Source organism: Suricata suricatta, chromosome 1, assembly GCF_006229205.1.
Source record: "Suricata suricatta isolate VVHF042 chromosome 1, meerkat_22Aug2017_6uvM2_HiC, whole genome shotgun sequence".
In the NCBI taxonomy this organism is placed as follows: Eukaryota; Metazoa; Chordata; class Mammalia; order Carnivora; family Herpestidae; genus Suricata; species Suricata suricatta.
The window spans coordinates 69873060-69885382 of NC_043700.1; the positions used below are offsets into that span (position 1 = coordinate 69873060).

General features: G+C 41.3%; 1 protein-coding gene and 1 pseudogene across 6 annotated transcripts in view; one reads left to right on the forward strand and one right to left on the reverse strand.

Annotated features, from left to right (window-relative positions):
• The window catches only part of TRIM2 (tripartite motif containing 2), a 115970-nt gene that overhangs the window by 56014 nt on the left and 47633 nt on the right, over positions 1-12323 (reverse strand). For 2 of the 6 annotated variants that reach the window (XM_029939950.1, XM_029939948.1), the window contains exon 1: positions 7410-7627. The exons of the other annotated variants lie outside the window; for them this stretch is intronic. In XM_029939950.1, the coding sequence (XP_029795810.1) occupies positions 7410-7412 (3 nt within the window). In that variant the 5' untranslated portion in view covers positions 7413-7627. Of the gene's footprint in view, positions 1-7409; positions 7628-12323 lie in introns of those variants that run through there. 6 annotated transcript variants of the gene reach the window in all.
• Positions 470-565, forward strand: LOC115303598 (annotated as a pseudogene).

The window sequence follows — 12323 nt, forward strand, 5'->3', positions numbered from 1 at the left end:
GAACCTTGTGAAAGCACCTGCTATCCAAGAGTGTCACGTTCAAACAGAACCCACTGCATTAGTTAAAACAGTGTGAGTGTGACATATCTAATTAGCCAGCACTATCTGCTGTCTCTTTCATAGAATGTCTCCCTAAAGAACTAGAGTGGAGAATGATACTCATTGATCGGATTGAATGTGGCTCATCTCTCAGGATCTCCAAGTGTTGGCACATCATCTGCTTTTCTTTAACCACATCCCCATGACATCAGAAAAGGAAAGGAGTGGATTTGTCTGTCTTTAAGATAAGGAAACCAAAGCTGAGGGTTTAAATGACTTGCTCAAGGTCACTCAGTAAAATCGGTGAATCAGAAAGCTCAGATTTCAGGTCTTCTGCTTTATCTGATACTTAATCTTAAACAAGATTAACACTTGTGTGTGTGTGTGTGTGTGTGTGTGTGTGTGTATGGAGAGAGAAAAATTAGGGAATGCTGACTTCAGCAGCACTAAAATTGAAACAATATGGAAGATTGGCTTGGCCCCTGAGCATGGATGACATACAAATCATAATGTGTTCCATATTGTTTAAAATTATATCTAAGGGGTGCCTGGGTGGTTCAGTTGGTTGATGGTCTGACTCTTGATTTTGTCCCAGGTCATGATCTCAGGGTCGTGGAATAAAGTCCTATGTGGGGGCTCCATGCTGAGTACAGAGCCTGCTTAAGATTCTCTCTCTCTCCCTCCCTCCCTCCCTCCTCCTCTGCCACTCTCCTCTGCTCACACTGTTTCTCTATCTTTAAAATAAATAAATAGGGGCGCCTGGGTGGCTCATTGGTTAAGTCTCCGGCTTTGGCCTAGGTCAGATCTCACGTTCGTGGGTTCGAGCCCCACATCGGGCTCTGGGCTGACAGCTAGCTCAGATCCTGGAGCCTGCTTCCAGTTCTGTGTCTCCTTCTCTCTCTGCCCCTCCCCCTCTCATGCTCTGTCTCTCTCTGTATCAAAAAAATAAATAAAACATGAAAAAATTAAAAAAATAAAATAAAATAAATAAATAAATAAATAGAATTTTCCAGTTAGAGTAAGTTAAAAATGATTTTAATTTGAATAGCTTTTGAAAATTTCATATCTCCCTTTGAAATAAAATCAGTCATGCTGAGTATTGAAAAAAATACAGAGAAAACACCACATTGATTTCACTCCTTTTTTTAACCTTAGAATTTTAGGGTTTGGGCAAGGAGAAAACATTTGTTTTAAGCAAATGGTATAATTTGAGTAAATGAAATTTCCTGAGCTCACATTATTCTGCTCTGATGCTGAAATAAAAATATTTCATTCTGATTTTATGATAATTATTGAAGTGGGTGGGAGTATGCGTTTGTTAGTATTGTTCATTTATATGGTAAATTAAATTGACTCTAACACTAATTTAAAATCATGACAATATAGCAGATCTGTCACAAGTGACCTGTTGAAGACATCTGGATTTTTAGGACTCTCAGAATCAACACCAAAGGCTTCCAAGCCCCCGAAGATCCCCAAACTGAGACACTGCCAGGGTAATGATCATCCCCTGAACATAACTGGATGCCCACAATAGAAAGACAATCTGACTACTCCTAAAGGGATAATGTACTGAGAAAAATGGAGCACAGAATGTGCTAACAAGCACCATGGGAAGCTTTCCGTCAGTCTGAATATGCCGCAAGGAACACACATAAAATGTATGACAGCCTTTAATCAAAGTGTTTGGGCACTACTACAGTTTCCGGTCGTTTTGATTAGAAAAGCAATAAATACTTATTTAGATTCTGGGCTGTTCTCCTTTCCCCAGCTTGGTTTCTGAAGTGTCAGAGGTCCTTCTTACTTATATCACCAGCAGAAAAAAGCACATGGCAAGAAAAGAGATGAGAATATAGAACTACTATTCTCCTGGAAATCTGCAAACCCAACTTCTGGACAGGAGCACCTGCAAATATGCCAGGGGAGGGCTTTGCCTCTGGAGGAACCCAGATCCTCTTGGATACAGGAACTAGCACTGTCCATACTGACAAAAGGCCAACACAAAGGAAATAGCAGAGAAGGGATGGCAAGAAGAACCATTTTATTTTTCAGAAAATTTTCAATTTATTTATTTCAAGAAAGCAAGTGGGAGAGGGCAGAGAGAGAGGGAGAGAGAATCTCAAGCAGGCTCCAAGTTGTCAGCACTGAGGCCAACTTGGGGCTCCATCTCATGAACTATGAGATCATGACCTGAGCCAAAATCAAGAGTTGGGCTCTTAACTGACTGAGCCACCCAGGCGCTCTAAGAAGAGCCACTTTAAAACTACTTAAAAAGCCAACATTAGGGTGCTGTTGACATTAACTAGCTATGAGAGCTCTCGCTATGTGGGAAGACTGGCTGAATCCCCTTGTCAGTAGAAAACCAACAGCAATACTGCTTACAAAGAGGGGTTTGGTCCTCCTCTCTCCCTCTCTGCTCAATAGCACCTTCTCAATCTGACCATTTTGGTTAAAATTGAAACTTGCCCCCAACGCCCCTGCACTTGCTATCTCCTGTCCTTGCTCTCTGTCTCTGTAGTACTGATTACTTTCTGATATAGTACGTAATGTGTTTATCTTGTATATTGTCTCCTCCCCACCTCTCTAGGATGTAAGATTCACGAAGGCAATGATCACAGCAGCTAGAACTGTGCCTCCTACATGATAGACGCTCGTCATTATTTCTTTGAATGAACTGAGTAAATAAAGTATAACATGGGAATGGACTCAGTCCCAGTAGCAGACAAGAACAGCACTGGCTGACTTACACAATAAAGAGATGGTTGTCATCAGTCATGTGAATGCTTTCATTTGACATCAGACATAACCTGCCTTCCCACGTGATCGTCTAATCTTTAGCAACACAAGCCATCATCCAGAGGGTAAATATTCAGTGACATACTTAAACACACTCACAAACGCAGAACAGGAATTGAGAACCACTGAGGACACACGTGCGTGGAAATACAAAGTCTAAGAAAGTTGACACAGAAATTCCTCATTAGTGGGGTGTGCCCACTCAACAGCTTTTGTAACAACAATGCAATACACATGTAACAAAATCCTTGGGCAGAGAAAAACCCTGCTTCCCAGCGTTTCTTCCCTCACATGGCCTCTGGTATTTTTCCTGGCTCACATTCTCACATCTCCCAGAGCTTGGTGGAAATGACAACCAAGTGGAAAAGAAGAACTTGAGAGAAGAAACAAAAGGGAAATGCCAGGGTCCACAATTCTAGGGTTGAGACCACAATTCCCACCCCAGAGTATACCATTTAGGTCAGATAATCATCCAAACTTTTTATTGCTGACACCAGAGAGGGAAGAAAGAGCAGGAAGGGAGGCTGGAAGACACAAAGCAAACTGAAAGCACTCTGCTTGAGAAGGGGAGACAGTTGGGTGAAAACTTGTTGGCTGGGCTAGGAAGCACGGTTGGGAAACAGGTCAAGACTCCTTTGGAAAATAAAATTTTAACATGTGATTTGTGGGTAAGAGTCAGCATACTTGATTATATACCATCCTAAAGGCACTAGATTCCATTTCTATTTAATTTTGTGGCATTCCTGGGTTACTGCTTCTCTTTGTTGCCACTTAGCTGGATTTATTTATTAGCATGGTTACATTTCTATTGCCAACGACAATGGTGCAGACATGCTAAAATCAGCTTCCCGGGGCGCCTGGGTGTCTCAGTTGGCTAAGCGGTTGACATTGGCTCAGGTCGTGATCTCACAGTTTGTGAGTTTGAACCCCATATCGGGCTCTCTGCTTTTAGCATGGAGCCTACTTCAGACCCTCTATCTCTCTCTCTCTGATCCTCTGTCTCCCTCTCTCTCTGTTACTCTCTCTCTCTCAAAAATAAATAACATTTTTAAAACAGAAAGTAATAAATTCTGAATTATTAAAAAATAAAAATAAAATCAGTTTCCCAAGAAGTTAAAAATCTGATGCATTTAAAGAAAGAAAATCTTGAACCATTAGGATTATCTATAACTCACAATGTTCTATCTTTCAACTGCCAGGACAGATGGAACCTGGAGCTCAAGGCACAGGTTAAAACATGATTACAGAAACAAAGTACTTTTAGCTTTTAAAATTTATGAGCATATTTTTATTCATCTGCAACTGAATCTGCATTGTTACAGGGGACTTAACTGGAAGAAAGAAAAGAGGGCAATCTTCAGTGAAATTAAAACAGGGTGACCTATTTCCAGTTAAATCAAGCCTCCCAAATGGGCCATTTTGTAAATTAGAAGGCCAGATGCCATATCTTTTCTGATAGTACACACATGAGCGCGCGTGTTTGGGGGTGAGTGGGTGTGGATTCTGGAAGCCATCCACTTTAACTTCTATCTCCAGGCAAGGATGGGCCTAAGCTTTCCAAGGGTTCTTATTCTTTCCAGGGTCTGATTCCAGATGTATGACAGCTTCCCGACGCTGCTGAGTTTTACAACATGAAAGTTGATTTATGACAAGCCCCCAGCTCATCTTTAGAATATTTATGCCTATTTTCTCTATCTCTCAGTATAGACAACTATTTGTCTTTGCCTTCTTCATAGACGTCCTCACCTTTTACAATATAATTAAGTCAGTTCTTACGATTTGCTCTGGGTTTTCTAAGGTGCAGAAGGCTGGGTCTGTGTGATGGAGTGTTAAGTGGTCAGGCTAGTTGACATTCATAGACAGCACCCTGGGACAGTCAGGATGAGCAGGGCTTCCTTTCCCCACAGCCATCACCTCGCCGAGACTCCTTCCTCGCTTTCCTCTGAGACTACAAGGAGGTTGCATATTCTGGGACCACAAAAAAGACAGAGGAAGGCCAAGGCCCTAAGCTCTGGGAACTGGGCAAGGTTAGCAAGAAGGAGGAGAAATTTATTCTGCATCAGAACTTCAAGAGACAGAGGCCTATGTAACAGCAAAGCCCCCTTTGTCCCTGGTGGACAGGAAATACATTATTTAATTCTGTTGTTGATTAGAATAAATGTTTACCTTAATAAGTTTTTGAGAAAATAAAAAGCACTTAACGGAGGAATGTAGGTGTTGAGAACATGAGGCAGAAAAGGGAAAAGTAAAAGAGAGTAGAGAGACTAGTGCGTAGAAAGCAGTAACGGAGATTCCTTCCAAGGTGCTGTTTGAATAATTACACTCCGCTCATTTTTTCCCCCAGTATCTGGTTTAATCTAAACCTTCACATTTTAGGAGGAAAGCTGATCTGTAACCCCATTATAGAACAAATTCCATTCTGACACTAAAATCCTTACATAAGTAATAAAGGGCACAGATGGCATCAGACATTTTCAAAAAAAGCAATTACAGGTGTGTGCAAATTATAATTATGCCATAATTAGAAGTAATTCAGTCACAGTTTTTAAAGAAAACAACATTTTTTAAAGAGTAAGTAATTTGGCAGCAAATTTTTTAAAGCGCAAAAGTATTTCTCCTCCATACGTTTCAGTAATACAAATGGTTTGTTAAAGTCTTATTTTTATCAGAGAGATGATGAAAAAAAGCACAAGGGAGTCTTAAAAATTAAGCTTAGGTGAAATTTTTAAAAATTGTGACATATTTAGAATTTCTTTGACTTAAAGATAGGTAAAAGAAAGTCATAACTTTGGAGAAATTAATGTCTCCAAATATCCAAATGGAGGACATTTTCAATTTTTAGTAAGACAAAGAATGAGTGTTTTTTGCTTATTTCACAAGCAACAAAATCCACATAGCTTTTTCCATATAAGTAAAAAAAATAAGTCATCTCAGGATTATAATATTAATTATGGTGAAAAATATGCATAGATTTTATTCTCCATTTTTTAAATATATGGAATATATATTCTGGGTTTCTGTTTCTCGAAGCAGGCACATTGTATTAGAGACCATTTGTACATTCAGTCCTATTTTAACCTTTCCAATGCAAATCACTTGGGTCTTTCTAGGAGAAAACTGGAAAGAAATACTTAGAGGTTTAGGATAGGCCACGACTCATGTCTCTGTAACAAAAAGCTGCTTTCTCATACCAAAGCACACATGAAACTTCTCATTGTGTGCTTGCTCCCTGGGGAGGGGTGTGCATTATTTAACGTTACAGAGGGTTAGAATCAAGGCTGCTAAAGCTCTGCCGAAAATAATGAAAGGCACCAAAAAATAGGTTCACACTAAGCAGAACTGAATCCTAATACTTAAGAAATCAACTGAAGAATCTGGACAAACAAATGGCTCTCCTTACATATTCTAATCTAAAAATATAAACAAAAGCCTCTAACAATTTTTCACGAAGAGTAAAACTGCAATACGATCTAAGCCAAAGGAACAAACTAATAACTTTTAAAATGCTTCATTCTGAATCTAAAGCAATGATATTGAATCTATCTTAAGAGAGATACCATTTTATCTTTTGGTTCAGAAATCCACTTATTAATACTCAATATTTAGCTTAAAATAAATAGCCTTCCTACTTGCTTTCCTATCCTCCCAAAATGAGGAATAATGAAAGGGTGGGGCTCACTGGTAGAGAAAGCTGTCAGAATAATCAGATCCACTGTTTTAGGAAGCAAATCTAAGGTCCAACCCAAGTATTCTTTTCTCCCTGTGTAAAGCTACCATCGAACTCCACCCAGATTTGAGTCTACTTCAAAGGCACGAGAAAAAAATGTCATAAAAGAAAAAAAAAGCCCAAATCATCTTCTGCACATTTGCTGATTATCAATGGCATTCAGAATTCAGAGGGTCGATTCATGCATTATGAATGAATGGGTTTCCAATGGTAACTGGGAACCGTCGCACTCAACCCCAGGGTTCTCCAACAGAGGACTGGGTGGGGGAGGGGTTGAATGGTTCGTTCTCCTCCACCCTGGGGTTTGGAGGAAGGAATCCAGCAACTTAAATATTTCATCCCCATCTTTGCACCCAACAGAGAAATGCTGGGAGGGAAATCTTCTATTTAAAATAAGTTGAATACACATTAAAATTGAGGACTAGTAAAAATAAAAATCTACTCAGATCACATTAGGAACTTGATAAAAAAGAAAATCTTGCATGACTTTTCCCTATGCTGGTTAATTTGGTGCCTTTGTTTAAGCAAAGAGTGGCTCTCCCACTATCTGATAGTTACAGAGCATGCAGCATCACCAAGAGAAGGGAGGGAAAAAAGAGAAAAGGAAAGAAAAAAGAAAAAGCCAGAACAGAGAGCAGGAGAAATCAGCTAGCCACCTGGCATAATACTCAGCAATCAGAACATTTAGGACCTACCCATTTCTGCAGACAGACTAATCAACGAGGCAAGAATTAAATCCTCCCAAGCCTGTCGCTGCAGCTCCGCGGCAATCCAAAGAACAATGCACATGCTGCTAACCTCCCAAGTTTGGAAGCACCATGCAAAGAGACTGGTTAAAATTCCCTACCATGCAGTGCAGCCATCATCAGAAGCCCAGCATATCTTCTGGTCTATGTAGTGATGTGCCAGTTCATGAACAGAACAGGGAAGAAAAATGGAGGAAAAGAGAGAAGGCTCAGGAAAGTCGGCAGGAATGTTTCTGGGTCATTAACAAGTGGGAGACCCCTTTCGGTATTCAAACCAATCAATCTTTATCGTACAGGACATCTTTTTCTCACTCAGCGTCTGTTGAAAAGACTGCAGCAAACCAAGCAAGGGATTATGGGATAGGGATGCAGCAGCGAGCTGCAATGAGATTCGCGGGAGGCTCGCTTCCCCCTCTGAGTCAGCAGTCAGCTGTTTCCACGCTCGCGCTCCCGTGCAGGGCCGCGGAGGTCCATCGCTCGAAGGTGGCTGCACAGCCAACCCGGCAGCGGCACCCGCGCGCGTCTCTGGCGCCGCGCAGCCGGCCAGGCACCGAGTTCCAAATCGGAACGCGGGAGTGCTGAGAAGCAAAAGGGGGTTGCAGCGAGCCTAGATCCTAGAAGGAAAACTAGGTACACGATACCTCAGTTCAAATTTAGAGGAGGGCTTTAGGTGGGTGTGAGAGCACACACTTCCTTTCGTTGGGAAAAACATACTATCTGTTGCTTTAGATTTTAAGTAGCTTGAAACACAAATGTAAATTGATAAAAATGCAAAACAGTCGAGTTCAACAAGCATCTACTAACTTTTACCCTCTTGGTATTCACCCAGAAAAGGGTCTATAAAATACAGTCCCTCCAAGTCAAATAATGCAAATGAGATTCCTTCGACTTTTTGTGGTTCTAATCAATCAGACAAAAATCATGTAGTACATTTATTTTTTCAGGGGTGAATAGAGCCTGCTGTTTTCCTGATGATGGGAACGTTTTCGGTTAAGGGTTGAGAAACTTGACAAACTTTGCACACATGTATACCTCGATTTCCTATCAGATGACTAAACTTATTTTTTTAACAGTTTTCATAACATAAAAATGATCAAGTAGCCATATATAAACAATTAGATCCTATTACAAATAATACTTTAGAATTTAACAAATTTACATATCAGAATGGAATTTATAATCATTCCTTTTCTACAGCAATGGGGGCAGGGAACCATGCTGCATTCTATTCTTTGCTTAGTGACTGGTTTAAAAGTGGACATGAGGGGCGCCTGGGTGGCTCAGTTGGTTAAGCGTCTGACTTCGGCTCAGGTCATGATCTGTAGTTCATGAGTTAGAGCCCTGCCTCGGGCTCTGTGTGGACAGCTCAGAGCCTGAAGCCTGCTTTGGATTCTGTGTCTCCCTCTCTCTGCCCCTCCTTTGCTCATGCTCTGTATCTCTCATTCTCTGTTTCTCTCTCTCTCTCTTAAAAATAAACATTAAAAAATTTTAAAGTGGACATGAAACCTTTTATTTAATACTAAAGTAGTTAATTCACACATTTGATTACATTAATATTCACCACATTCTTTCCACACAGTCAGGCATTGCACTGAGCCCTGTGCTGGGCCACTCGGCCCTACAGAGCGGTGATGATTACCATTGAGGGTGTGGATGAGTGGGTGTCAGTATCCAGGGAAATGAACAGACCCAGGACATGCCAATTTTGTCATGCTATTTCAGGTGGTACACAATTCTCAAAAGCCCAGGTTAACATCCTATCTTAGAAGTTTTGTTTTGTTTTTTTTAATGGTTTATTGAGATATAATTCACATACCATACAATTCATCCATTTAAACTGTACAAGTCAATGGCTTTTAGTATATTCACAGATGTGGGCAACCAGGAGCACAGCCAACTTTAGAACATTTTCATCATCTTCAAAAGAAATCCTCTGCCTTTTAGCTTTCACTCTACCTTCCTACCCCCCCCAGTCTTAAGCAAGCACGAATCTACTCTCTGTCTCTGTAGATTCTGGTAATGAATGGAATCATGTAATATATGGTCTTAGGTATCTGGCCTTTTTCACTGAGCATAATATTTTCAACGTTTAGCAATACTGTAGCATGTGACAGTTTTCTGTTCCTTATTATGGTAGAAAAACATTCCATTGTAAGGATATAGCACGTTTTATTTATTCACCTGTCAGTTGGTGGTCACTTGGGTTGTTTCCACTTGTTGGCTATGATGAATAATGCTGCTATAAACATTTCCATACAGGTGTTTGGGTGGACATATGTTCTGTTTTAGAAGTTTAATTATAACCAACCCCCAAAACTACAGGCAGGCTACCCCCACTCCATTTTACCACATCCTCTTCCCAAGACAGTCCTTCACAAAGGAGCCTGACTTGTATGACGGGAGTCCCTGTCTTTTCACTTGTGCTGCTGCTGGCCTTGCTGAAGCCAATTTCATGGAATACTGACCTCTCCCACAGCACATCCTCCCAGCCTCTCTCCTTTTCCTCCACTCAACCCAAGCTCTGGGATATCCAACCGGAGGAAGTCCCTGTTCTCAGAAGATAGTGGGAAAGTGGGAGAGATCCTTGATCTTCTGGCTGGGTTTGTAGTCACTGAAGGTTCTCTTACTCATTTGATCATTCATTCCAATAAATACTTACTGAATGTCTGGTGTCCAGGCACTGAATAGGCATAAGGATACAGAGAAAAATATAACAGTTACTCAGCCTTCAGGAAGGCTGAAATCTAGTGTGGAAGAGGGATTAATAAGCAGGCAATTGGAACATGGAGTGGAAAGTGCTTTGACAGCAGAGGGAGTGGAGGCTCTAGGAGCCCATGGGAGGGGCATGCTGGGGCAGGGGGGCATGGGGGTACATTACAGTCACAGAGCACAGCACAGGCAAAGGCTTGAAGGCAAGAGATGGCTCCAGGAATTGGGAGCAGTAGTTTAGTGTGGGTAGAGCCTCAGGTGAAAGTAGAATAAATGAGGGTCATGTATGTTTTTGATCTTTTACCTGGAACTGGGAATATCTCTTTCTTGGAAAGAGCTTTACTTAGGATAGTTGTGTTCCAAATACCTTCATCACTATGACCAAAGTACAGTATGGTAAATGGGTCTGGAGGGCTAAGTCTGCACCATAACAGACGATAACATTGTTGATCATAGGAAAACACAGCCCCATTTTTTTGCATGTCTTGGCAAATGAATACAACCATTTATAAGCAGGACCTTGTGTGGCCACGGGATGTGTCAGCAGGCCACAGCAGCTCCTCCTTGGCACTCAGTGGCAACAGGTAGATAGATGGTGGTGGTAGTGTGTCCCTTCTGAGTTTTATTGAGTTCTCACACAACCACACTATAAAGCTTCGAAAGCAGAGAAGCACCTCAAATCTTTGGGATGGACGCTGTTACACACCCCACTGACTTCTTAGAACCATCTTGCCCCTTGTCACCATTTTCCTCCATTTCAATAGACATTAGTGAGTTAACTGTCATCAGCTACTTTGTGATGTACACTCAGGAGGTACACAGACAGTGCATATGAAAAGAACAGATATATGTTAGCTAAATTTGGGTTTGGCAAGATCCTGGGAGACAGAGATCCAAATTTACTGACCATCTATTATGTGCCAAGCTCAATCCAAAGCCCTTTATACACAGTCTACCTGTCCCTGACCAAGGAAATTTTTCCTAGAAAGTAAACTTAGAATGACATACAAGGCCATTTATGATGTGACCTCTGCCTTCCCCATTGTTCTCCACCTGTCCTCCCCAGTCAAACTCTAATTCCTAACACATGCCATTTTATAGCAGTGGCTCTCAACTAGGAAATGATACCCGCCCCCCTCCATGAAGTGGTGGGGTGGCATTTGGAAACCTGAAGGGGCATTTTTGGCTGTCATATTGACTATGTGCTTGGAGAGTGGGCAGGTAATACCGACATTTGGTGCCTGGGGGCATGGATGTTAAACATCTTTCAACATGTGGGAAAACTTCATACAAATACATCTATCCCCTAACATTACCAGTAGCGCTCCTTATAGAAACACTAATCTCTAGGCTCACATTCCATTTGTTCTGCTGGGAACGCTCTTATCCTGTTCTGACTCCTTCCTCTGTTTAACTCCCTCGAATTCTTCATAACTCAGTAAAGACACCGCCTATTTTAAGAAGGATTCTCTGACTCCTCCTCCAATCCCAGCCCCTCTCACCCCCAGTCTAGATTGGGTGTCACTCCTATGTGCTCCATAACATTCTTTACTGAAAACTATTGATTTTTCACCTTTTTATTGATTTTTTACCATATTTTACCTTTAACTCCCCAGCCCCTAGCGCAGTGCCTATCACAAAGTAGGTGCCCAATGAGTAGATGTAGAATGACAAAAGTCCTTCTAGAAGTGAATGAGTAACATAACGTGATATAAATGTTCATCTCAGAATTGAAAAATAGTTGGAGCATTAGGGAGAGATAATTCTTCATATCTGATTGATGGTTTATAATGTAGAAAGCACCTTCATAATACATTTTCTCATTGATCTGCAATGAAACCTAGAAACAGAGCAGGTATCATTATTATTATTACAGTGGAAATTGAGATTCAGAAAGGTTACATGACCAGGCCAGTAGTGAGTAGCAGAGGTGACCTGGAGTTCTGTAGGGTCAGGCTCCCTCCAAAAACTCTCAGGGAAGATCCTTCCTTGTCTCTTCTGGTTTCCAGTAGTCCCAGGTGGTCCTTGGCTTGTAGGGGCATCACTCCAGCCTCTACTGCCGTCGTCACATGTCTGTCTTCTCCCTGTGCATCTCTGTCTTTATGCAGAGCTTTCCTCTCTGTCTCTCTTTTTTCTTCTTAAAGGACCCCCACCCACATAAAGTATGACCTCATCTTAACTTGACTACATCTGCAAAGACTCTATTTCCAAGTAAGGTTGCAGTCACAGGTACAAAGTTGGGGACTTCAGCCTATCTTTCTTAGAGACATAATTCAACCCACAACACCTAACATGGGTAAAAGGTT